Source organism: Phodopus roborovskii, unplaced genomic scaffold (assembly GCF_943737965.1).
Source record: "Phodopus roborovskii unplaced genomic scaffold, PHOROB, whole genome shotgun sequence".
Taxonomy (NCBI): Eukaryota; Metazoa; Chordata; class Mammalia; order Rodentia; family Cricetidae; genus Phodopus; species Phodopus roborovskii.
The window spans coordinates 17,585,603-17,611,669 of NW_026126485.1; the positions used below are offsets into that span (position 1 = coordinate 17,585,603).

General features: G+C 42.4%; 1 protein-coding gene across 1 annotated transcript in view; it reads right to left on the reverse strand.

Annotated features, from left to right (window-relative positions):
* The window catches only part of Ccdc3 (coiled-coil domain containing 3), a 101,153-nt gene extending 75,396 nt beyond the window's left edge, over nt 1-25,757 (reverse strand). The window contains exons 1-2 of the mRNA XM_051194894.1: nt 25,352-25,757; nt 21,944-22,115 (exon numbers count right to left, since the gene is read on the reverse strand). Of these exons, the coding sequence (XP_051050851.1) occupies nt 21,944-22,115; nt 25,352-25,725 (546 nt within the window). The 5' untranslated portion in view covers nt 25,726-25,757. The remainder of the gene's footprint in view (nt 1-21,943; nt 22,116-25,351) is intronic.
* Between the last annotated feature and the right edge of the window lie 310 nt (nt 25,758-26,067).

Genomic DNA, 26,067 nt, shown 5'->3' on the forward strand with positions numbered 1-26,067 from the left:
CAGCACGGGAGAGGCAAACTATTTCCCACTTAGCCCAAATCAAGGAAGCCACACCAGATTCTACTAACGATATTTCCATTCTTCGCCACACTGTGACAGTAGGAAAGTGAGCCAGCTTTACTTCAAGTCCTTGATGAAAGAGTACAAATAGTTACTTTTTCCACAGACCTGAATACACACTTTCACTATTCTGTGTGAAGAAGCAGGATTTACACACCACCCTTCTGCTGTTTCTCAATCCAGTGTTGTCTCAAGATCGAATGTTCATGTGTGAGCTTTGAGCCAAGTGAGAGGATTTTTTTTTTTTTTGGAAACACTATTTTCACCTGAAAGAATGAGTGACAAAGTATATTTGCTCCACTGAAAGACATTTCCTTTAAGAATGAGTAAAGTAAGCCTGCCACTTAAAAGAAAACAATGACTGTGTTTGTTTTTGCCAGTAATAATATTTGAGCTGTCCACCAGAACTCAGAATTTTAATAATACTGCCTCTGTAAGCTTGAAGGCTTCCCAATACTTAGGACTTGCCAGATGAAATTGGCAATGGTAATTGACAAATGGTTTCTTAAATAAAGTGATCAAGTAGCTGTCAACCTATACAAATCTGACCTAATATTTTCTACATGTCATGTTGCAAATTCATATATAGTTTGTTTTAAAAAAAAAAAAAAAGTCCAGGGCTGGGGAGAAGATTCAGTGAGTCACAGTGTTTGCTATACAAGCATGAGGATCTGAGTTTGAATCCATAGCACTCACATAAAAATCTAGGTGTGGCCACACATGCATCTGTAACTCTACCATTGAGATCCCTGGGGCTTTCTGGATGCCAACTGGGTGAGATTGGTGAGAAACTTTTGTCACAAGGGAATAAGGTACTGGGTGATAGAACAAGATACTTAGATCATCCTCCAGCCTCCAGGTACTCTAAAGGACACACACACACAGGACACAAGAGAAAGAGAGTGGAGAGGTGTGGAGAGAAAGAAAGAGAAGAAAAATATCCCTAACACAAGATAAACTGATGGATTTTCATACAAGAGTAGTAAAATTTTATTTAAAAAAAAAACCCTCAGGTTTCTTAGGGAGTTTGCTGTGAGACTGCATCCTAGGAATGTGAGAAGCTAACACAAAGTTTCACCAACCTGACTGCCCAAACATGAGCTGAACAAGGATAACAACAGACACACCAAAGTGGATTGGAAGAGCCCAGGAAGTCTTACCCCTACACAAAGAACCACAGACAACTTAGGAATGCTGAGAGTAGGAAAAATAGTCTGCCCTAAGGAGGAGCACCAATTGTTTATCCAATATCAAATGTTCATCCCTGAAAGCATACATACAATTAACTTATGTGGACTCAACGAGTCATATTTAGGAATATATATGCATATACATATATGCATGCAGTAACAATTAATGAACAGAGTCCATTAATTTGAAAGAGAACAAGGAGGGAAGATTTATAGAAAAGAAAGGGAAGGGAGATATGTTATATTATTGTATTCTATCTCAAATTTTCTTAACTGTAAAGTATATGAAATATATAAATTAAAACTATATTAAATGTATTTATATTTAAGAAAAATTTGAGATTATAATTTTAAAAACCATTGGGAGAAAGAAAAAATCTCAGATTTCACACTGAAAAATAACTTTTAGGTAGGTAAGCTGCCGGTGAACCTTCTGCATTTTCTTGGTTCATCAGACAGAAAGTTCCCATGCAGCCACAGACCACACTGGCCATAAGACCAGGGAGAAGACAGGCTGCCCACCTGTAGACCTCCTCCACTATCTCTGTCCCCCTCCCCCCTTTTCTGTCAAATCCCAGCTCCCAACTCATCAGAGACTCCCTGCTGGAGCAGAGGCCACACTGGCTGGCAGAGTTGCCCATAGGCTATCTATCTGCCCATAGACCTCCTCTACTCTCTCAGTGCCCCTATACCCCAACACTGTCCCCAACCCTCCCTCCCATCCTCTTTGCTGTATACCAGCCTCAAACTGCAGCAGAGATTCCCTGCTGGATCAGAGGTCAGGAAGGCCTCCACAACTCCAGCTAGGCTGCCCCACATACACTCTTAGTGGCCCCCACAAATTATCCCTAATACTCCCCTCTTCTTCACAGTTTCCCAGGCCCTACTTAGGCACAAGACTCCCTGGTCGACAAGAGACCACACTGGTTACCAAAAGTCTGGCCCCCAACTCAGACGGAGACCCCTGCTCAACCATAGGCCACACAGGCCAAAAGACCAGAGAGGAAGCAAACTAAGGAACAAAACAACAAAGACAAACCCAGAAGTTGGCACCTAGGCCTATAATCATCCCAAACCCAGATGCCTAGATGCCAATGTAAGAACACAATCAGCAACACCAGAGCCCAGCTATCCTACCACAGCAAGCCCTGAATATTCCAACACAACTGAAGCATGAGAAAAATACCTTAAAACCAAATTTATGAAGATGATAGAGGTCCTTAAAGAAGTAGTAAATAAATCCCTTAAATAAATCAAGGAAAAGACAAACAAAAAAATGGAAGGAATAAATCCCTTCAAGAAAGCCAGGAAAAAAAACAGACAGTTGGAGAAAACCAATAAAATTCTTTAAGACCAGAAAATGGAAATAGAAGCAATAAAGAAAACACAAATTTGAGGAATTCTGGCATTGGAAAGTCTAGGTAAGTGAACAGGAATTACAGAGGCAAATATCAGCACCAGAATATAAAAGATGGAAGAGAGAATCTCAGGTGTTGAAAAAACAATAGAAGAAACAGATAACATCAGTTAAAAAATATCTAAAAAATTCCTGACACAAAACACCCAATAAATCTGGGACACTGTGAAAAGACTAACCCTCAGAATATAGTACTAAACAGGGAAGAATCCCAGTTCAAAGGCCCAAAACTATTTCCAACAAAATCATACAAGAAATTTTCTCTGATATAAGGAAGTAGATGCCTATAAAGATACAAGAAACACAGATAACACCAAGTAGATTAGACTAGAAAAGAAAGTCCCCTCACCACATAATAAAATACTATACATACAGAACAAAGAAAAAATATTAAAAGCTACAGGGGGAAGAGAGCAAACAACACATAAAGGTAGATCTATTAGAATTATCCCTGACTTCTCTGTAGAGACTCTAAAAGTCAGAAGGGCCTAAACAAGTGTCCTTCAGACTCTAAGAGACCACAGATGCCAGCCCAGACTTCTGTAGCCAGAAAAACTCTCAGTCACCATAGATGGAGAAGACAAGATATCCCCAAATAAAGTCAAATTCAAACAAATTCAAAGAATATCTACAAATCCAACAGAATATACTAGAAAGAAAACTCCAACCCAAGAAGGTTAACAATGTTCATGAAAAGACATAAATAATTTCACACCAGAAAAAACAAAGAATGGAAACACACACACCACCAGCATCAACAATAACAAAAATAACAGGAATTAACAATCATTGGTCATTGAGATACTCAATTCCCCCAATAAAAAGACACAGATTAACAGAATGGATCCAAAAACAAAATCCCTCTTTCTGCTGCGTACACAAAATATCAAAGATAGATTACCTCAAAGTAAATGGTTGGGAAAAGATTTTCCAAGCAAATGTACCCAAGAAGCAAGCTGGTATAGCCATTCTAATATCTAACAAAATAGGCTTCAAACCAAAATTATTCAAAAAAATAGAGAAGAGCACTCCATATTCATCAAAAGAAAAGCCCACCAAGCTGATGTTTAAATTCTTAATATCTATGCCCTGAACACGAGGGAACTCATGTTTATAAAAGAAACATTACAAAAGCTTAAATCACACATCATACATTGGTAATGGGAGAGTTCAATACCCAACACTCTCAGCAATGGACAGATTATCCAGACAAAAAACTAAACAAAGAAATACTAGAGCTAACAGTTCTTATAAACCAAATGGACCTAACATATCGTCAGAACATTTCACCCAAACACACAATAATATCTTCTTAGAGCTTCATGGAACCTTCTCCAAAATTAACAGCATACTTGATCACAAAGCAAATCTCAACAGTTACAAGAAACCATGGGTTAAAGCTGAATATCAACAACAGAAGCAGCAGGAAGCCTACAAACTCATGGAACCTGAACAACTGTCTACTGAATGACTACTGGATCAAGACAGGAATAAAGAAAGAAACCAAAAAGACTTCCTAGAATTCAATGAAAATGAATGTACAACATACCCAAATTCATGGGACACAATGAAAGTGGTGCGAAGAGAAAAATTCACTAAATGCCTAAAGAAACTGGAGAGCTTTCATGCTAGCAAAGCAGCAGCACACCTGAAAGCTCTAGAACAAAAAGAAGCAAGCGTACCCAAGAGGAGTAGATGGCAGGAAATGTTCAAGCTGAGGGCTGAAATCAATAAAATGGAAACAAAGAGAGCAATATAAAGAATCAATGAAACAAGAGTTGATTCTTTGAGAAAAATCAACAATAACTTTAAGTTTTTGAAAAAAACAATTGAAAAGGTATCAGAAGATGCTCATGAATCAGTAGAATTAACATAATAAAAATGGCCATCCTACCAAAAACAAGCTGCAGATTCAACACAATCTTATCAAAATTCCAACACAAATCTTTACAGATTTGAAAGGACAATATTCAGCTTCATAAGGAAAAAAAGAAAACCTAGACTAGCTAAAATTATCCCCCAAAATAAAAGAACTTCTGGAGGTGTCACCATCCCCAATTTCAAGCTGTACTGAAGAACTATAGTATTAAAAAATAAAACTGCATGGTACTGGCATAAAAACATACACATTGATCAATAGAATCAAATTGAAGACCCAGACACCTGATTTTTTTTTATAAAACCAGAAATACATAATGGAAAACAAGAAAGTATCTTCAACAAACAGTGCTGGTCTAACTGAATTCCTGCATATAGAAGAATACAAATACATCAATATCTATCACCCTGCACAAAACTCAAACCCAAGTAGATCAAAGACCTTAACATAAAACCAGACAAACTGAACCTGACAGAAATTAAAGTAGGGAATAGCCTTGAAGAAATTTGCACAGGAGACAACTTCCTGAACAGAACACCCATAGCACAGGCACTAAGATCAACAATTCATAAATGGTACCCCATGAAACTGAAAAGTTTCTGTAAGGTAAAGGACACCATCAATAGGACAAAACAGTAGCCCACAAGACACAGAAAAAGATTTTAACTAATCCATATCCAAAAGAAGACTAGTATCCAAACTATATAAGCAACTCAAGAAATTAGATAACAACAAACCAAATAATCCAATTTTAAAATAGGGTACAGATCAAAACAGAATTCTCAATAGAGAAATCTCAAATGGATGAGAAACGCTTAAAGAAATGTTCAGCATCCTTATCCATCAGGGAAAATCAAAATGACTTTGAGATTCCATCTTATACCTGTCAGAATGGCTAAGATCAATAACACAAGCGACATCTCATGCTGGAGAGGATATGGAGCAAGGGGAACACTCCTCCGTTGATGGTGGAAGTGCAAACTTGTACAGCAGCTGTGGGAATCAATATGGCAGTTCTTCAGAGAACTGAGAAGCAATCTACCTCAAGATACAGCAACACCACTCTTGGGCACAAACCCAAAAGGTGACCTATATTAACATAAGCACACTTGCTTTATTCATAATAGCCAGAAACTGGAAAAAAAAACTACATGTCTTCAACAGAAGAATGAATTTAAAAAATGTGGTACATGTACACAATTGATTTCCATTTTATTACTCAGCAGTTAAAAAAAAAACAAACAAAACAAAAAACAAACAAACAAAAAAAAAAACATCGTGAAATTTCCAGGCAAATGGATGGAACTAGAAAAACTTATCCTGAGTGAGATACCCCAGACTCTGAAAGACTAACATAGATATCAACCAAGCAGGGCTCTTAGTGGCTCACAGAGACTGAAGTGGCAATCATGGAGTTTGCAATAGGTCCTCTGCAAATTTGTTGTGCTTGTTTAGCTTGGGGTTTTTGTGGAACTCCTAACAGTGGGAGTGGGGGTATCTCTGGCTCTTTTGCCTACTCTTGAGACCCTTATCCTTCCACTGGGTTGCCTCTTCCAGGCTTGATTTGAGGGTTTATGCCTAGTCTTACTGTACCTTGTCATATTCAGTTGGTATGCCTGGGAGGCCTGTTCTTTTCTGAAGGGGCCAGAGGAGCAGAGGATCTGGGATAGAGGGGAGGTCAGGGAGACTGGGAGGAGTGGAGGGAGGGGAGAATGCTGTAGTTATGTACTGTATGAGAGAAGAATAAATTAAAAAGAAAAATAATTTTAACTAACTTCCCTTTTTGCGTTTTGACCCTTGGTTTTGCACAGCTAACCTCTAGAATGTGAAAAATAAGGTTCTCTTGTTTAGCTTACCTAGACATCAATACTTTGCTACAGCAAAGCAAATGTGATGGTTTGAAAGAAAATGGCCCCACTAAGGAGTGGCAGTATTAGGAGATGTGGCCTTGTTGGACTAGGTGTGGCCCTCTTGGAAGATGTATGTCACTGTGGGGGGTGGGCTTTGAGATCTCATATATGCTCAAACTACACCCAGTACACAGATTCCTTCTACTGCCTGCAGATCAAGATGTAGAACTCTCAGCTCCTTCTCTAGCACCATGTCTGCCTGCATGCTGCCATGTCCTGCCATGAAGATGATGGACTAAGCCTGTGAAACTGTAAGCCAGCCCCAGTTAAATGTTTTCCTTTATAAGAGTTGCCATGGTCATGTTGTTTCTTTACAGCAATAGAAACTAAGACAGCTGATGAATGCATATGTACCTAAGGAGGGGAAATTGCCAATTCTACATAATCTCACCCAGAAAATGAAAGAGGAAGAAATCATTTCTAACTTTTTTGTGAGTCTACTCTATTTTCTTAATTATAAGGAAATAAATCTATAGAACATAGTCCTTAGACAAGTAGCAGTAAAACACACAGAGGCACCTGTTCTTGCTGTGGTACACACCTGTAATCCTTGCACAAGGGAGGAAGAAGCCTATTGACTGTGGGTTTGACACCAGCCTGAACTACACAGAAAAGCTGTCTGAAAACAAAACAAAGCAAAAACGGTCTATATTATGGTTTGTATGTGAAATGTAATTAATTTGTTTCCCAGGTGGTGAGTGATTTTGTAGGAGATTATAAAGCCTTTGAGAAGGCTAGCTGGATAAAGTGGGTCTTGGAGAACAGGCCTTGGGATTTACACTCCAGTAGTCTTCCCATCCTGCTCCTGCTGATAGCCAGCATGGTGTAAACCAGCCACCACCAACCCCCACCATGTATTCCCTGCCATGATGGGCCAAACCTCTCAAATTGTGGACTAAATTAAATATCACCCCCCTTTGGTTGCTTTTGGTCAGGTATTTGCTCATAGCACTGAGAAAAAAAACTATGAAGCACCTTAGACAACAGTACCAAATATAAATACAGAAATATATGCTGAAATGGTTAAAGAAATCAAACTTTCAACAAATACATCTGGTTTATGGACTCAGAGATTTAGTGTTTTAAGTTTGTTAATTCTTGCCAAATTGATCTGTAGAGTCAATGTAATAATGCAAAATACAAATAAAAATTTTTAAAGCTTATTTGAATATTTCTCTTTATCCTCTGTGTGTGTGTGTGTGTGTGTGTATGTGTATGTGTGTGTGTGTGTGTGTGTATATACGTACGTGCATGCGCACATACAAGCACGCAAGCATTCAGGTTCCTTGGAGGCCAGAAGAGCATGTTTGGAGCCCCTGGAACTAGAATTTACAGGCAGTTGAGAGTGGGTGTTCTGGTCCTCTCTGGAAGAGCCACAAAAGCCCTAAATTGATGAGCATTTCTCCAGACCCTGGGTTTCCTCTTACATATGATCAAGATATTTCCTTTGTGATGAGGATAAAAAAGGAAAACCTAAACTACTCAGAGAGAGAGAGAGAGAGAGAGAGAGAGAGAGAGAGAGAGAGAGAGAGAGCTGACAATGCTGTGTATCCTGTGACTTGCTCTGTGACAGGTGACTCCATAGAACTCATCATGCCTACATGCTCTACACTTTACCAGTTAGAACTCCCTGAGACAAACTGATGGCTTGAATGAGAATGGCCCCCATAGGCTCATATTTGAATACTTGATCCCTGGTTGGTGGAACTTTGAGGGAAGGATTACAAGGTATAGCCTCGTGGGAGGTTTCAAACTCCCATGCCATTCCCAGTTAGCTCTCTGCCTCATGGTTGTGTCTCAAGGTGTGATTTCTCAGGTGATGCTCCAGTACCATGCCTGCTTGCTTTCTGCCATGCTCCCCACTATGCTGGGGACTCATCCTCTGATAAACTCTAAGTCTCAAATAAACTCTTGCATAAGATGCCTTGGTCATAGTGTCTTATCACAGCCAACAGACAAGTAGCTAAGACAGAAACTTCCTTGAGTTATGCCCTGAACCCCGAGAAAGGTCTTTCACCATAGGTACCTCACTTTATTTCCCCTGTTACCTGAGAAGCCTGTACAATTCTGACCTTCTTTTTGGCCCTGTGAGGTGATCTGTCCTCTTTTCCTGTGACACAGCACGCATCCTATTTAGCTGCCTTCTCTACACCCACTTGACTGATACACCTGATGCTAACCTTTGTTCGATGATGGGAGATGTCATTCTGTATATGTTTCTCATACTGGTTAATGAATAAAGCCCTGTTGGCCAATAGGAAAGCTAGATAGGTGGGACTAGGAGAAAAGAAAAAGAATAAGGAGGGTCAAGATGAAGAGTCTGGAAAAAGCAAAACTGCCAGCCGCCTCTCCCTGGTAAGACCACATAAAAATACATAAAAATAGGTTAATAATTAAGACAAAGCTAGCCGATAAAAAACTAGTACCTGGCCAACAAAATTATATCTAATACAGGGTCTCTATGTGTTAATTGGGGCTGGCACAATGGCAGGACAAGACCAGCGGCAGTGGGCGAAAAAAAACCATACTCCTTACAGTTCTCAGCCATGGATCCCCTCAGAGAATGTTTATCAGTTACTCTCAGTCACCATGGCCAAGACACATGACAGAAACAGTCTGACGAAGGAAAGGTTGACTAGGCTCACAGTTTCAAAGGGATTTCTGTCCATTATGGTGGTGAAGGCATGGCAGCTCAAGTATGAGGTGTGGTTGTCCATGCCCAGAAGGCAGGAAGCAGAAAATGTGGGGGGAGGGGTATAAAGCTTCAAAGGGTCACCTAGTAACATACTTCTGCCATCCAGGTCCCACTTCCTAAGGGCTCCATAGTCTGCACAGGAGGGTAACAAGCTGGAGACCAAGCTTTAACAACTGGAATGGAAGACATATCTGACTAAATCTTAACAAATTTGCTGTCACAGGAAGAATAAATCTAGCCAGGTGTGGTGGCGCACACCTTTAATCACAGTGTTTGGGAGGCAGAGGCAAGTGGATCTCTGAGTTAGAAGCCAACCTGGTCTACAGAGCAAGTTCCAGGACTACATGCAGACACCCTGTTTCGGGGGGGGGGGGAGCAGATAAAGTAAACACATGTCAAACAAGAGCCACAGGGGCATGTGCCATAATGCCTAAGTTTACTGTAAGTGGGCCATGTTGTCACAGGTCAGACACTTAGAATCTGAGTCATCCTCCAGAGGAAGAAATATTTTATAAAATGCCCACAACCAGTGTGGGAGCCCTATCAGGCGGGGTGGGAATTTACAGCCACTTTCTGAGACAGAGATAAAGACTTTTTAAAAATAATTTACTTATATCTTTATTTTATGTGCATTGATGTTTTTGCCTGCATGTATGTCTGTGAGGGTGTCAGATTCTGGAGTAACAGACAGTTGTGAGTTGCCATGTGGATGCTGGAAATTGACCCTGGGTCCTTTGGAAGAGCAGTTGGTGCTTTTAACTGCTGAACCATCTCTCCAGCTCCTAAGACTAACTTTTAATCCCAAGTATCTCTCAAATTTGACCATTTCTCTCCACTGCCATTGTTTCTAGCCTAGCCCAACATCAATCCGGAACCTCTGCATCAAGCCTCATTGTCTCACTGAATCATAGGAATCCCCCTAACCCCTCCAGCCTACTCTTGTTCCCACCCTTGCCTGTTTATCTCCCATTACTCTTTCCATCAAAGATTTCCCACTGCGACTGGACAAAGTCTGGATCCTTCTAGGGTCTATCAAGCTCCTGGCAGAACCCAGGCCTTATCATTCTCACCCACATCCTTCACTGCATCACAAGGGTCTTCCTCATCCCTAAGAGTCTTCTATCTGAACTGCTGGCACCCACTTTAACATGAGTGTCTCTTTACACACTAGAGCTTATCTCAGGTATCAGTTCATTTGAGAAGGGTTTCTTCCCTTTCAAGTACAGGTAAGAACAGTTAGTTGCTTGATTCCTTAAGTTGGAACAATTGTTTCCATTTAAAATCATGCAATGATCTTTTGATTGTGACATTTTGATCAGTGTGGTCTTTTTTACTATATCTGTTGCCAATTAAGAATTTATGACATCAGGACCATTTTTGCTAAGTGTTGAAGCTGTAGCATTTCACACAGTAGCTGCCTCTTGGGAGGTACCCAAATATTTGCTAAAGATTAGACACAAGAGCCAGGCAGTGGTGGTGCATGCCTTTAGTCTCAGCACTAGAGAAGCAGAGGCAGATGGATCTCTATGAGTTCAAAGCCAGCCTGGTCTACAGAATGAGTTCGAGGGTAGCCAGGACTGTTTCACAGAGAAACCCTATCTCAAAAAAATAAAAAGTAAAAAATAAAGATGAGACACAGTAATTAGTCCTGTAAATTACTTATATATAATGATATCACCACAATTTGTAATGATGTTGTATTAGAAGTGACCCAAAAACTCAACAGCAGGAAATTTCATTAAATATTACAGACATATCATGATACATTCAAACAACAGAATAGTATGCAGCTGTTTAAAGCATCTTCTGAGTCACTGCTATGGAAAGATCCTCAAAGTCTATATATATAAATGAAACACAGCACAGCTGAGTGTACACAGTACTCTACCACTCCAGCAAAGACAACAGTAAATAACATGTTACACTGTAGTCACAGCATCAAAACACTCAAATGATTGCACAAGAAACTAATAACTGTGGCTATTCATCTGGGGTAGGTAGGAACTGGGGGATGAGTTTCAAAAAGGAAGATTCTGCCACTGTCTACTTTCAGATTTGGACCTACAAGAACATGTTCTCTGCTTACAGCTCAAGTAACATCCATTTTCAAAGTGCTCCTGCCCAGAAGTTAGTAAATGCTGCTGAATGGAAGAAAATTCCCACAGTCACTTTCCCTTTATCCATTCCCATCTCCAACGTGTATCCCCTTTCCTGTTCTCACCAACCAAGGAAGTTAGGCAGGCATAAGCAGTCATCAATCCCAGCAGGCCTTAGGAGTTCCCTGGTGAGTAACAGAATGCTTTTTTTCAGGAATATGTATGTGTGGGGTGGGAGGGAGGGTGTGAACATGAGCACAGGTGGCCATGAAGGCTAGAAGAAGGCAACGAATCCCCTGGAGCTGGGGTCACAGGTGGATGCTGGGAATTGAGCTCTCTTTCTCTCAAAGACAAGTGTGTGCTCATAACCACTGGGCCACCTCTCCAGCCCCAGAAGGTTTGTTTTTTTAATTTGAAAAAAAAAATACCATATTTGAAGACTTTGAAATGACTACAGCCATGATGAACCCCCTGATCATTCTTCATAGTTTACAAAGTGCATCAGACACACACTCTAATGTGGCAGCCTTAGTTTCTGTGGGCCTCATTTTGTACGTGAGCAAACTTCAGCTATGGTAAATGAAAAGACCTGCCCAGCCCAGGGTTGCTCCTCCTGACATGGTAGAGCCATCCAGATCTGATGAGGAGTTTACATTCCTTCCGAAGCCGCTGAGAGAGAGACAGCTCCTTCCCAACTCCAAACAAGGAAAGGAGACCATGGAGGCAGCCTGACCTTCACAGGTTTTATTTTAATCCCATGACATTTTATGACAGACTGATGTAAGTAGGGTCAGGCTGGGTCTTGGTCCTAGGGAATAGTACTGGCAGACAAGGAAAAAATATCCAACTCCTGTTTTGACTGTTACACTCACCCAGGCAAGAGAAAAGGGGAGAAAGGAAAAATGTTCTTGGCTGGAGTGCAGAGAATCCTGCCAGTAAAGACTCTGATTGCCAAAGACATCCCCTCAAGCCCCGTTAACACCATGACACCAATGGAGAGGCGCTGGACACTTGTGATACTACTGACATCTTGGCAACTTTTGAAAGCAAAATCGTGTTTCTATGAACTAAGGGTGGGTGGGATATTTAAAAGTGTGGGATATTTAAAAGTAAGTACTGGGAAGGAACCAGAGTGTGGGAGGTTTTGTTCCTACACATTGAGTTGAATGGTACCCTGGGTATGCTGTACAAAATATCCCCATGTAATATTTTCCTACTGTCCTAGTCCTCAGCCTCCAGATCACCTCCCCAAGAAAAAGACCTATTTGTGAAGAGGATGAAGTGCATTCTTCACGACTGGAGTCTAGGTCACCTGTCCAGGCTGGCAGGAAGCTTGGAGAACAACAGTATCAACAACAAAAACCGTAAGAGCTTGCTACACACCTGCAAGAGTCGTTCCCTGAGACACTGAGAAAAGCAAAGTCCAGCACCAGGCTCAACTTCTCTGGGAACACAGGAGGGAGGATTAGTGAGTTCTCATTAATAAAAGCCTCCCTTCCCTCTCCCAGAACTTATTCCTACTTGGGGGAAAGGTGACCTAAAGAGCAATTTTGAACCTTCATTAGGTTGAAGGGAAACAAGTAACATTTCTGAGATTATAGGCATGCTTATCCCAGTAAGAGATAGCTAGAGTCCTGCCTGCCCATAGAAAAAGGTTCATGCTGTAGCTTGTTTTCTTTTCTGTTTGTTTTTGTTGCTTGCTTTCATTTGTTCTTGAAGGAAGCTGCCCATAGGTGTTCCTTGAACTCTTTGTCCACATGCAATCATTTGAATCACTCCACATTACAAAGACCGCAAGGTTTACCACAGAAATTTTAAAAGTAAACATAGTTAAAGTTAAATTTTTTGTGTGTATGCATATCTGTGTGTGTGTGTGTGTGTGTGTGTGTGTGTGTGTGTGTGTGTGTGTGTTCATATATGTTACAGTATGCTTGTGGAGGTCTGAAGATGACTATTGTGGGATGGGATATTTATATACTGTGTGAAGATGTATCACTGTGATTGGTTTAATAAAGAGCTGAATGGCCAATAGCTAGGCAAGAAGAGGTTAGGAGGGACTCCCAGGGACAGAGAGGACTCTTGGAAAAAGAAAGGCAAAGTCACCATCCCTACTCAGAAAGGAAACAGGAGGTGCAAGATGAAAGAGAGGTAATAACACATGGCAGAACATAGAACATTAATATAAATGGGTTAATTTAAGTCCTAAGAGCTAGTTAGGAGCAAGAAGTATCCATGTCATTATTTGGGAGCTGGCTAGTGGGACAGAAAAAGACTCATTACACATGACAGCCGATTGTGGAGGCTTGAGTATCCACATGGGGCCTGAGAAAGCAGTCTCTCAGGTAGGCTCAGCATGCAAAGGTGCAGCTCTTTTAAGAGGCCCTGTTGTATAGCTGAGCACTTGAGAAGCCAGCACTGGATACAAACTCCTGCATCAGGCAGACACAACAAATTCCCAGAGCTGGTGTGGGTAAATGTGGCTCTGGGCCAGTGCCCACTAACTTGAGACTAGGCTTTCAAAGAAGTAAGGGGGGTGGGCAAAGTCAGCCACCAGTGCAGAGCCAGGTGGCAGTAGTCTAGCACTTAAATATTTGGCTCACATTGTCAGAGGAGGCTGTAGACTTGTGGGAAAAAAAATCCAGGTCCAGGCCAACAAAATCTCTGAACAGGTACTTTGATGCTAAATAAAGAAAAAGAAAATGTGTATAAAAGTCATAGAAAAATAAGTAGTTTAAAAATAATAAAGTCTTTAAAGTAACACACACACATACACACACACACAAAATGACCACATAAAGATGGAAAATGCACAGGGCATCTCTGGAAACTGTATGGTGTTTCGTTGATTTGAATTTTTTGAATGCTGATGAGAGTATGGGAGCTTCGGAGAAACACCCGACTAGGAAAGGGACTGCTAAGCTAAACCAGCCTATATACTTTAGAGATGTCTTGGCTTCAAAATGGAAGTTGGGAAATGTTTTGCACTGTGGTAGAGGTTATGTCTTTGTTTTCACAGGAAAACAAAATGCAGCAGATTCATTTAAAGTTAATAGAGATCAGATTTGAGCTGGGGAGGCCTCCTGAGTATCTTGGCTACAGACATGATGGAGGAAACCAGGAAAGGATACAGGACAGGTGACATGTATGCTGATCCCTAGACCCTGGAACAGCTCTGAGACTGAATGAGACATGATAAATCTTGTTGACTATGGAGTCCTCATGACTTATTATTACATGCCATCCTTTCATATGGCAAGGATAGAATTTGGTTATACAGTCCAAGTGGACTTACAAAGTTGACAGGTGCCTTTTATCTGGTCAAATATAAAACAGAAAATCATCTTTAGCTGACTTTTATATATCACACATTCCATACTTATGTCAGTGAAGATACACATGTTACCTTTAAAAGTTTTGTGCATTTTCAGAACAAAAGGACCAGAGACCAATCAAGACAAGTAGCCCAGGTGATCCAGTCTCTCAGAATACCTCTGTTGCAGTTTCCTCAAAATTCTGCATCCAGAACAACTTTAAAGCCACTAGCTGAGATGGTCAAGCCTCACAGACTACTCCAGCCAAGACTTCAGATAAGCTCTACACTTTCCCATCACACAGAGACTAAACAAAAAAATAATACGGTGTTTCCCCCAGGACTTGATCATTATCCCAATTTTCTCAGGGTCCCCTGAAGATGCCGTCACCCACAGACAACAAGAAGTAATTTTAATAACATGACACCCACATTCTCAAAAGGTAGAGTGGGTGTTTTTTGTCATTCTATGGGTTATGGATGTTAGTCATCATTTAGAAGGGTTGGTTGCAAATTGTTCTTAGTTGCAAGTTGTTATTAGTCATAGTCGGGGAGAAAAATAAGCAAAGGAAATTAGACTCAGGGATCTCATTATGAAAAGAAAAAGTAGGGAGATAGAATGAAGGGATAAAAAGGTAGATTGTTGATTCTACTTTTAACTTTCAAACAACCACTAGCATAAAATATTTTACATTTCTATGGATTTTTATATATTGATACAAGTTTAAGGTTATTTTTGTTAGGACATACTGTAGGTATGCGTCTACTTTTCTTTAAGGTATTGTACCTATTCAACTCATACAAAAATTTAATGCAAAGTTTCTAGTCCTTAAAAGCTATTATTATAATCCAGTTAGTATAGTTAAAAATGAAGGTTAGTAATTAGTCATCTATAACAATCAAACTTGTGGGCATGTTAGTTATGATCTCAAGGTCATATGAAAATACATTCTTAGGGCTGGAAAAATGGCTCAGCGGTTAAGAGCATTGGCTACTCTTCCAGAGGCCCTAGGTTCAATTCCCAGCACCCACATGGCAGTTCAAACTGTCTATAATTCCAGTTCCAGGGCATGTAACACCCTCATACAAACATGTATTAAGGAAAAATACATAAAATAAAAATAAGTTATAAATACAGTGTAGATAAGATAGATGATCTTCAAACATTTAAAAGACTTACAGAATATAGAATTTTAAATGTTTTAATAACACAAGACTTTTCATGACAGTGAGATACATCTGTTCTTGGCAGCACCAATCTACTTCATAAAAGAATTATGGGCATCAAAGAACCTCCATATGGAGTTTGCATACTTTGTGGCAAAGCTAGCCATTTGGGCAAAAAACCACCCTTGCCTTGACTGCTGACAGTATGCAGCCCAAACTGGACAAGCAGGATATCAAAGGAACTGCTGAACTTTGCCAAGACAAGATAGGAGAGTCCTTCAAATTTCCTGCTTCACAGAAAGTTTGTCAGATATTCTAGACTTGTAGGCTGAAAATGGATGCCCCAATGTTGCATAGGAAACGTGGGTTATTGTCCAGGCAGCCAACTGTCTTTGTAGCTTCTATGGTTTTGGAACTTGTTTTCTCTGTACTTCCTGTTTACTCGGGTAATATTATATCCTTCTAGAGTCTCTGAGGGGTTTAAGATGAGATAGTTATAGTTAGTAGCATTGTTACCAAATTCAGAAAAGAAACTCACAAAGAGGTTATAAAGTCTATAAGGTTAGGAGACAAAGCTTAAATTGTGTATGCAAGAAAATGTTTTGAAGTCTAAAAAGGTACTTTTATGATATTAATACAAGTTAGGATAGAAAGTGAATTAGGTATAAAACTTTGAACTCATTGAGATAAGATAGCTAATAGAGTAATTTCTCCAAATTTGCCAAATACAAATGGACTGAACATGTAATTCTTAGCTGATAATTGATCTTATTGTATATAATTTTACTGTTTAACTAGAGTTAAAACCTTTTCTTTTTATTTAAAAGGGGGGGAATGTTGCGAATATTTTTGCACTGTGTGAAAATGTGCCACTGTGATTGGATTAATAAAGAGTTGAGTGACCAATAGCTAGGCGGAAAGAGGTTAGATGGGACTTCCAGAGGAGTTGTCAGCCAGAAACAGAGAGGAAACAGGAGGTACAAGAAAGAGAGAGTCAATGCCACATGGCAGAATGTAGATTAATATAATGGGCTAATTTAAGTTATAAGAACTACTTAGGAGTAATCCTAAGGTACAGGCCAAGCTTTCATAATTAATCAGAAGTTTCTGTGCCATTATTTGGGAGCTGGCTAGTGGGACAGAGAAAGACTTATTACAAATGACCTTCAGGTGTCAGTTCTCCCCTCCCACATTGTCTGAGACGGCACATATCTGCACTGAGTATGCCAGACTAGTTGACTGAAGAGTCTGTAAGAATTCTCCTGTCTCTGCCTCCCATTTCTCAGTATGGGTGTGTTGGGATTGCAGATACCTGCCCTACTGCATCCAGCTTGCGTGTCGGTTCTGGGGGTCCCAACTCAATTCATCAGGCTTATGTAATATTGAGATGAGGCTATTCCCTACTCTAAGTTACTCCATGTGGTATACAACAGTGGTTTATCAGTCTGTGTGATGCCCCAAGAGACTCCATTTTCAAGCAGACTTCTACTCTGTTTTGAGAAAGAATGACTGCAACCCCTGTTAGACCCACAAGCCATACATCTGCCAGGTACCCTCCCATCCAACACTGACTGATAGATGACTGGAAGTAAAGGGAAACCACCCTCTGCATTTATTGGAGTGAACTGAGAGACATATGAGTATATTGAAATCCTATCAGGGAAACCAGACCTAAGAATTTATTTGACACACCAGAGCAAAAAATAAAAAGTTATACCAGAGTATGACACCATTGAATGGATACCTTAAAGTGGCAGATCCCTAACATTTTGATTGTATGTTGTCACACCAACCTATCACCTAATGACTAGTATGTACACGGAGGATCAACAAGCAGAAAACTCCCCAACTGTCCCTGGAGCTTCAGCTCCACTAGGGACCCCTCTGTTGACTCAGCCTAATCAGCTGCCTGCCCATCCACTCATTTGAGCCTAGACCTGAAACAGCACATGCTGGTTTTTGTCAAGAGTCACTTAGGTAGAAGGAACCTTCACTGAGAATATGATGCCACCAACAGATTGCCTGCAGGCAGATTAGTGATCAATGAAGGGGTCCCTGCCACTGTGGGGGAGGGTACACTGAAGCAGGTGGTCTTCCGTGGTAAAAGAAACCAAGTTGAGTAAGCCATAGGGAGCACGGAGTGAGCACTGTTCCTTCTCTGTGGCCTCTGCTGCAGCTCTGCCTCCAGGTTCCTGCTCTGACTTCTCTTCATGATGAACTGGAAGCTACGAGATGAAATAAACACTTTTCTCTCCAAGTTGCTTTTGGTCATGGCCTTTATCGCAGCAATAGAAACCAAAGTTCAAACTAGGATACTGCAGTTTCCTGCTCTCAGACCCAGGTTAAGGTTCTTACCACACAGCTGAACTCTGCAGCCTTGCTCTCAGACCCTGACTTGAGCCACCTCCCAGCACTGATCTGGCTTGCAGCTTATCAATAGATTCCCACAGCCTACTTCTGAAAGTTTTCGTACACTCCTGCAGCCTCTTTAACTTGTATTAATTCTGTAAACTACATATATGCATACATATATACTTACCATGTGTGATGTGTGAGATGAGAGGTAATTAAGATTGGAATAAAAGAACCTACGTTGACCTCAGCCAGGTTATCAGGATAACCTTAAAGCTGCTGTCAGAAACCTCTGGGTCTTGAGAATGTATTGCTCTTCAAAAAAACAGTAATACTGTAGAAAGACACAAACATGTTCCTCTGTGTCTCTAACTAGTATGCTCACAACATACAGCAAGTGTTTTTACCCAATCAGCCCTCGGGTTAAATATTAAAAGAATTAGCTTTTTAAAAGAAGGATGGTGGCACATGCCTTCAAATCCAGCACTTAGGAGGCTGACCTGGGACAATTGAGAATTTGAGACTGACCTAGACTATACAGCAAGTTCAAGATCAGCCATGGGATCCACATTATGAGACCCTGGTGTTCACATACATGCATGTGCACAAACATGTGATAGTAGATAGATGGATGGATGGATAGATAGATAGATAGATAGATAGATAGATAGATAGATAAAGTTTTTTCATTGAGTTCTGATGTGGTCCTTTTCAAAGAGGGCAGGGAGTAAAAACAGAATGAATGAAAGGGCCTGGGAAGTTGAGAGTGCCCCCAAATCAAACCTTTAAATTTAATACCCATCAGAACAGCATTCTGGAATGATTGTCACCCGACTTTAGATTTTGACACTTCATCCATGTGTTCAGTTCTCCCACACTCTATTATACAAGAGGCCAGAGTGACTAAAGGGGAAAGCAATCTCCCCAGGATCAGCATCTGATGCACAGAAATAGGCCTGCCTCCCCGCTGAAACTATTCCCCAGGGTCCTATTGTTCTAGTCTCTCCCTTAACGTTGGAAAATCTAATTCCAAACAAATGTGAACAAAACACTAATAAGTTATGCAGCTGAAGATGTTTAGGGCTAAGCCCCTTAAGCTTTTTTTGGAGTAATATTTGATCTCTTGACATAAATCTATTGCTATTGTGGGTTATATACATATGCAAAGCTCCCTCAAAATAAGTCAAAACTAGACTGATTACATTCCTGATAGACTAGGTGTGACTCGTCAGGAACTCTGAGGCTTTGATGAAATCTATCCAATGTAGTGTGGAATAGTGATCAGTAAAGGCAAGAAAGGAGAAATGGGGGCTGGGAGATGGCTCCATGGGTAAAAGAGCTTATTACATAAGCATGAAAACCTGAGTTCTAATCTTCTATACCTGTGTAAGAAGCTAAACAGGGTCATGCAAACTCATAATTCACAGTGTTGGGAGGGGGCACAGATAGAAGAAGGTCATTCAGGCTTGCTAGCTGCCAGTCTAGGTCCAAGTTCAATGAGAGAGGCTGCCGCAAGTGAATAATGAGAGGACACAGTAAGACATTCAAACATATATACATACATACACACAAGCACACACTAATGCTCACAAAGGAAAACAGGGCTAGAGAGAGCTCAGGTGGTAAAGTGTTTATGAACTCAGGATGACATGAACATGCTCCCCCAGAACCCACATAAAAAAGCTAGGCATGGTGGCACACCTCTCTAATCCCAGCAAGGCAGAGCCAGAGATGGCAAGGACCCCTGGGGCTGGATGGCCAGCCAACCTAGCCTGCTGGGTGAGCTCCAGATCAACAAAAGACTCTTGTGGGAAAATAAAAGCGGAGTAGATGGTGCCCTGCAGTGACTTAAATGAGAATGATTCCCCACAGGTTCATGTGTTTGAACACTTGATTCCCAGCTGGTGGAAATGTTTAAAAGGGATTAAGAGGTGTGGTTTTGTTGGAGGAAGTGTATCACTAGGGGCAGGCTCTGCTGAAGGAAGTGTATCACTAGGAGCAGGCTTTGAGGTTTCAAAAGACTGGCACTATTTCCAGTTGTCTCCGTCTCCTGCTTTTGGATCATGATAACTACCACCTGTTCTTCCCACCACGCCTTTCCCTCACCATCATGGGCTCGGACACCCAGGAACTATAAATTTAATCAAATGCTTTCTTTTGTAAGTTGCCTCAGTCATGGTGTTTTGTCACAGTAATAGAAAACTAATACTGGGTCTGAGGAACAAAACCAGAAGTCTCCTGCCTCTACGTATCTGCATATACATATGCAAAGGTGCCAGCACACACATGCATCTGCACACACAAACAGGGAGGAGGGGAAGAGGAGAAAACAAAGCAGGCTCTTGGTACAGTGCTGTAACAAAACACAGGACAAGGAGACCCTAGACTGCTGTCAGTGGAGGAGAAAACATGAATGACTTCTTTTGTCTGGACAGCTTTGCCCATCACAGGAACAGCATCTCTGAGAAAACGAGAGCAAGGTTCTGGAGCCAGGAATCCCAGGGCTGAAGATGATGATGTTTATTGGAACAAGGCAGCTACCCCAGACTAAGCCACCAGAAAAGACGAGTCACGCCTCTCAAACCCTCCACACATGGACAGAAAGAATGGAGCCACCAAATACAGCTGGATGATTCTTTAAACCATAAATAGGACCACCACTTGATTTGCTATCCAAATCTGACCTGTCTCCGGAAAGTGCTCACTTAACTTCAAATCTACTTTGGATAGAGAGTGATAGGCCAGCAGCCCACAGGCCTGGTCTGACTTACTCTCTCGTCTCATCAATGCCATCATGGCACTGTCATTGTTTGGGGGAAGTGACAACCGCTAGATTTCCCTCTAACTTGCATTTGGCTCAGATCGGAAGATGTCTTTATATTTCCACATTCAAAGTAATCTTAACTTTTACTACAGCCACTTGCTCTACCTTGTAAAGTTTTAAAGGGAGTATAACTTTAAAATTCATGGAATGGAGGATGGAGAGTAGAGTGGGCTCAGCAGCTAAGAGCCCTTCTTGCTCTTCCAGAGGACCTGGGTTTGAGCGCTAGGACCCACATGGCAGCTCACAACCATCCTTAACTCCAGTTCCTGGGGAATCAACACCTGCTTCTAACTCCCCCAGTCATCAGGCATGCACATGGTGTACATGCATGCAGGGGGAAAAATCCACACACACAAAATAAATCTAAAAGAAAAATGTAAGCATGGAATGCTAGCTCTGGGAGTTCTCTTCTTTCCTTTGCTTCCAAGACTATTCCTTAGAGCAGTGGTTCTCAAACTTCCTAATGCTGTGACCCTTTAATACAGGTCCTCATGTTGTGGTGACCCCCAACCATAAAGTTATTCCATTGCTCCTCCATGACTGTAATTTTGCTGCATTTATAAGTCATAATGTAAATTTCTAATATACAGGATATCTGATATGCAACCCCAAAGGAGTCATGACCCACAAGTTGACAACCATGCCTTATAGCAGTGGTTGTATCAGTAACAACCACTGTCAGTCACAAGAATAGCCACAGTGGCTTGCAGGCATTGAACACTTACTCAAGCACTATGCCAAGAGACTTACAAATTTAAACCAAATGAGTGCAATATGGATATGACTTTTGTCTTCCTTTTTGCAAAAGGGGAACCTGACACAGACATATGTATCTTCCTCCCATCTTGTTCCTTCTTTGTGAAGAACTCCTTTTCAAACACTAAACCTGGGGCATCCAAAGCCTATGGGCATCATTCTCAGCTGAGAGGAAGGTGGGAGGATAAATAATTTAGAAGAGGATTCTCAAACCCTTTGATCATGAGGCGCCTAGAAGGTATGATTACACGCTTGCTTTGCTTAGGCACAGGATCTACCGCTCTTACCCTGTTGTCTTCTTGGATCTCCCAGTCACTTGAGGTCATCAGCTGCTGCCCTTGGGAACAGTTAGCAAACTGGAAGAGGCTGGAAAACATCCTTCTGTTTTCTTGTGTGTCTGGAAAGATGGCATCTTGGAAATTGACTCCATGGGGCAAGAGGTTGTAATTTTCATCCATCCTGAGGGGGAGAGGTCAAAGCAGAGATATAGGAGAGGTTACTGGAGGTGGGCCAACTTCAGGCCAGATTACAAAGGCCAGAGATAATCTTGCTAATTTCATCACGAAGTCTGCAATGGTTCCCAGGAAGAGATCCCTACAGTTAGCAAGTCTAACTGTTTTCCACTGTATAATACTTGAGTCTAACCTTAAGGTTTTCTTAAGAATAGAATCTAGAAAGGTGGAAGGAAGATGTGTGCTTGTATGCCTGTCTGACTATTTCCCAAGGCCCCCAGGACCTTCCATCTCATAGTGTTCCTTACTCCTTGGTGAGAAGGAAGCCAGTTGTAATGTGACCTAGATTCAAGCCTCACTGCTACATACAAGTCTCAAAATTTCTTCTTTAAGCACCATCGTCTTCTCTAAGAGGATTACAGTAGAACCTACTTCCTTGATGTTATCATGGAGATGCATTGGAAAAAATGTAAACACAGCTGGAGATGTGGCTCAGTGCTAAGTCCTGGTAAAGTGTGAGGACCTCAATTTGAATTCCTAGCACCCACATAAAAAGCCAGTCATGGCTGTGCATGCTGGTAACACCAGCACTGGAGGGCAGGGACAGACTGATCCTGAGAGCCTTCTAGCCCAGGCTAGCCCAAACTGCGAGCTTCCAAGGCAATGAGAGACCCTGTATCAAGACAATAAAGTGGAGGGCGATAGAGGACAGCATCTCCTGTAGGGAGCCGTCCCTGCATTCTCCATTACAAGACCATTACAAGATGGCGCCTGCATCCGGCAGGCACATGCAGGCACCGAATGGTAAACAAGCTAGTGCGCAGGCGCTGGGTAACTTTCCATCCCTTGGGCTCTGCCTCTCCCGTGGCATCATATGGGCCGATGGGCTGCAGCCAATCAGGAGGTGACACGTCCGAGGCGATGGTTGTAAACCTATATAAGGGTTGGGTTTTGGATGTTTGGCGTCTCCACTCTGTAAGCTTATGCTCTCCCTCTCAAGATGCATTAAAGCTTTACTGCAGAAGGATCCTGAGTGTGCCGCGTAGTTCTTGCTGGCGAGACGGTAGCACGGGACAATCTCCCTCTGGCCTCTGCATGTGCACACACTCCTGTGCATGCACCACATACATACACATACATGCTCATCCAACACATACAAATATAATGAAGCACTTGACACATCGTGAATGCAAGTATATAAATATTAGTGAACATGTTTATATGTGTTGGTGTGAAGTGATTTTTAGAAACAGAAGTCAGAAAAAAAAGAAAACGAGGTGAGAATTTTAACCTAAGTTTTCCAGTTTGAGTTTGAAATGCTCCCCCTCCTCTCAGTTTCATGGGCTCAACCTTGGTACCCAACTAGGGAGGGAGGCTGTCAAAGTTGCAGAAGGAAATAAGTCACCAGGAGTATGTCTTTGTGTCTATATACTGCCATGGCCCTTCCTGTATTCCTTCTCTGCTTCCTGTTTGCCATGAGGTGAACAGACTGTGCTCTGTGCACCACCGTATAACCATCTGCCCAAGCGTCCAGAGCCACATGGCGATGGAATGAGCCCTCTGAAATGAACCAAAATAAACCCTCCCCTACTTTCCATTTATCAGTCACAGTGAGTGAGCAAGAGATGGGGAGAAGAGGCCAGAACAACAGAGGGGGAACGCTTTGTGTGCCATTATTAGCAAGGCAAGACAGCCCTATGAAGACAGTCTGTCACAGTATCATGTTTCTGTTGGTCTGTCTTAACTTTCTTTAATTATGTCATCGCAAAAGATGAAAACATTTGGCTGACCATTGCATAGTCACTGGACCATTTTGTGATTAAAAAGGAAAAAGTCCAACACTGCTCAGGTCCTGAGCTTTCATCCAGTGGGAAATAAAAACCCTGTCAAGTTGTTTCCTAGCTGGGTTCTCGGTGTTTTCCCTAAATAAAAACATGAAAAGGCTGAGTTAGATTCTCTGGATCAAGAAAGGAACTGGCACAGTCCTGGCTGACTTTATTTAGACACTATACTTTCCAGACAATTAAAAAGAAAAAAAAAAAAATCAACCTAATCTGGCTAAGCCACTCAAGCCAACACAAAGCAGAACATGCATTCTAAACTTAGCCTGTCTTCAATATGGGAAGCACATGTGTCCCTGAGCTGCAGGATGCCCCCCGGAGGAACTTAACTGTTTTCTTTCTCAGCGATTCCAAAACCAATCTGCAGACCCTGCTCAGAATCATTCCCAAGAGCCTTCCTGCTTTTTTACAACTGGTAAGACCGGGACTATCGCTGATCATAAAGCTTTGGACTGAATCAATGACTGTTTTAAAACCTGGCTAAGCTACTAAGTCCATGTCTCACCCCGTTGCTCTATATCTGTCTTAATTGAATGAGAAGCAACCCACAAACTTGCGGAACCACCTGCTGTCTTCTACCTGTTCTTTGGATAAAACTTAGCAGTCAGTAAAAATGAACTGAATTTAGGAACAGATACATTTCCTGCTGACCATAAGCCAACCTCCATGGAACTTCACAAGGTTGATAGTGTCTGCAAGGACCACCTGCCTGATGCCCCTCTGACCTCTTCAGAGCAGTGAGCCACGTTTTGTCTTTCCCCCAATCTCTGCTAATTTGAATTACCTGGCAGCAGGTATGAGAGCGTGGAACAAGAAGACAGCTGAGCTGCTTTCTGGCATTGAAGTGCATAGAAAACAAGAGCGTGGACGCACGTTAAACAACGGGACTTTCCCACGTGCTCCAGGTGTGCCTATCAGTATTTGCTTCTGACTTTCAGCCAGATGGGAATTAATGGAGGGGTGAGATGTGAGAGTAAGACTCAGAGAAGTATTTGACTCAAAACTCACACTTGAGAAGTTCAATGTCAGAATGCAGACAACTGATTCCAAAAGTCATCTGTCTCAATACAACAAATGGGTGGTTGGAAAGCATTTTGATAGCTGCAAGTGGTAGCATGAGTCTGTGAATCCTAGCACTGAGGCTGAGGCAGGAGGATCGCCGGAGAAAATAAAACCCGGTCTCATAAACAAAAGCACTTTAACCTTTTGGTCTTTGACACCCTTCTGGCTGTGCACGTGACTCCAAAATCCTGTTTCTTTTCCTCAGCCTAGGGTGGTCAGGATCTTCATAAAGGATAGAGCAAGAGAGACTACAAACAGCCTAAGGCATGTTCTACTTTTGCAAAAAGGCCCCCGGCACTCCTGACCTGCTGCAGGTAGCCCGCAGAGGGGCCAGGCTCACCTGACAAAGAAGAAATAGGAGTAGTCCTGAACCACCGTGTGGGAGTGACAGGAGAAGTAGCCCAGACCTGTAAGATTGAGCCTGGAGCCGGCGGGCACCTCCAGCATACTGCCCCACGCCTGGTCACACAGCATCTCCACCTCGGCTGAATAGAAGAGCCCTCCCTCTCCATCTTGGTACTGCCAGGGCAGGTAGTTGTAGAGGCCAGGCACCTCAGGGTGCAGCGCCAGCACCTTGGCATACACGATGGTCTCGGCCAGCTCTGCGCGGCAGCCCTCGCTCAGGGGTCGCCACTCCGACGGCAGCTGGCAGGCGCGCGCGGGCGCCGGACGGGCAGCGAGGCAGAGCGCAGCGAGCAGCAGCGGGAGCAGCATGCCGGCGGCTACTCTCTAGCCCGGTCTAGCCCGGGCGCATGGCCCGTCCGGGTGCCGGGGAAGGCGGGGAGCCCGCAGCGCCTGCACGCCCTGGGCGCTCGACTGCGCGAGCTCCGGGGAGCTGGGTGGTGTGGCTAGCTCTGTGGCCAGGATCACCATGCCCCGGCCTTCGCCTCTCCACGCTTAAGAAGGGTCGCAAGGACGCGACGGGACGGGCGGGGACTGGGGCGTGGACGTCGGCGGGGGCGGGGAGTCCGCTCCGCAACCAGGCCTTGCAGGGCTCCCGGAAAAGGGGACAGGCCCCGGGCGCTGGGACTCCCGGGTGGCGACGGGACGTGTGAA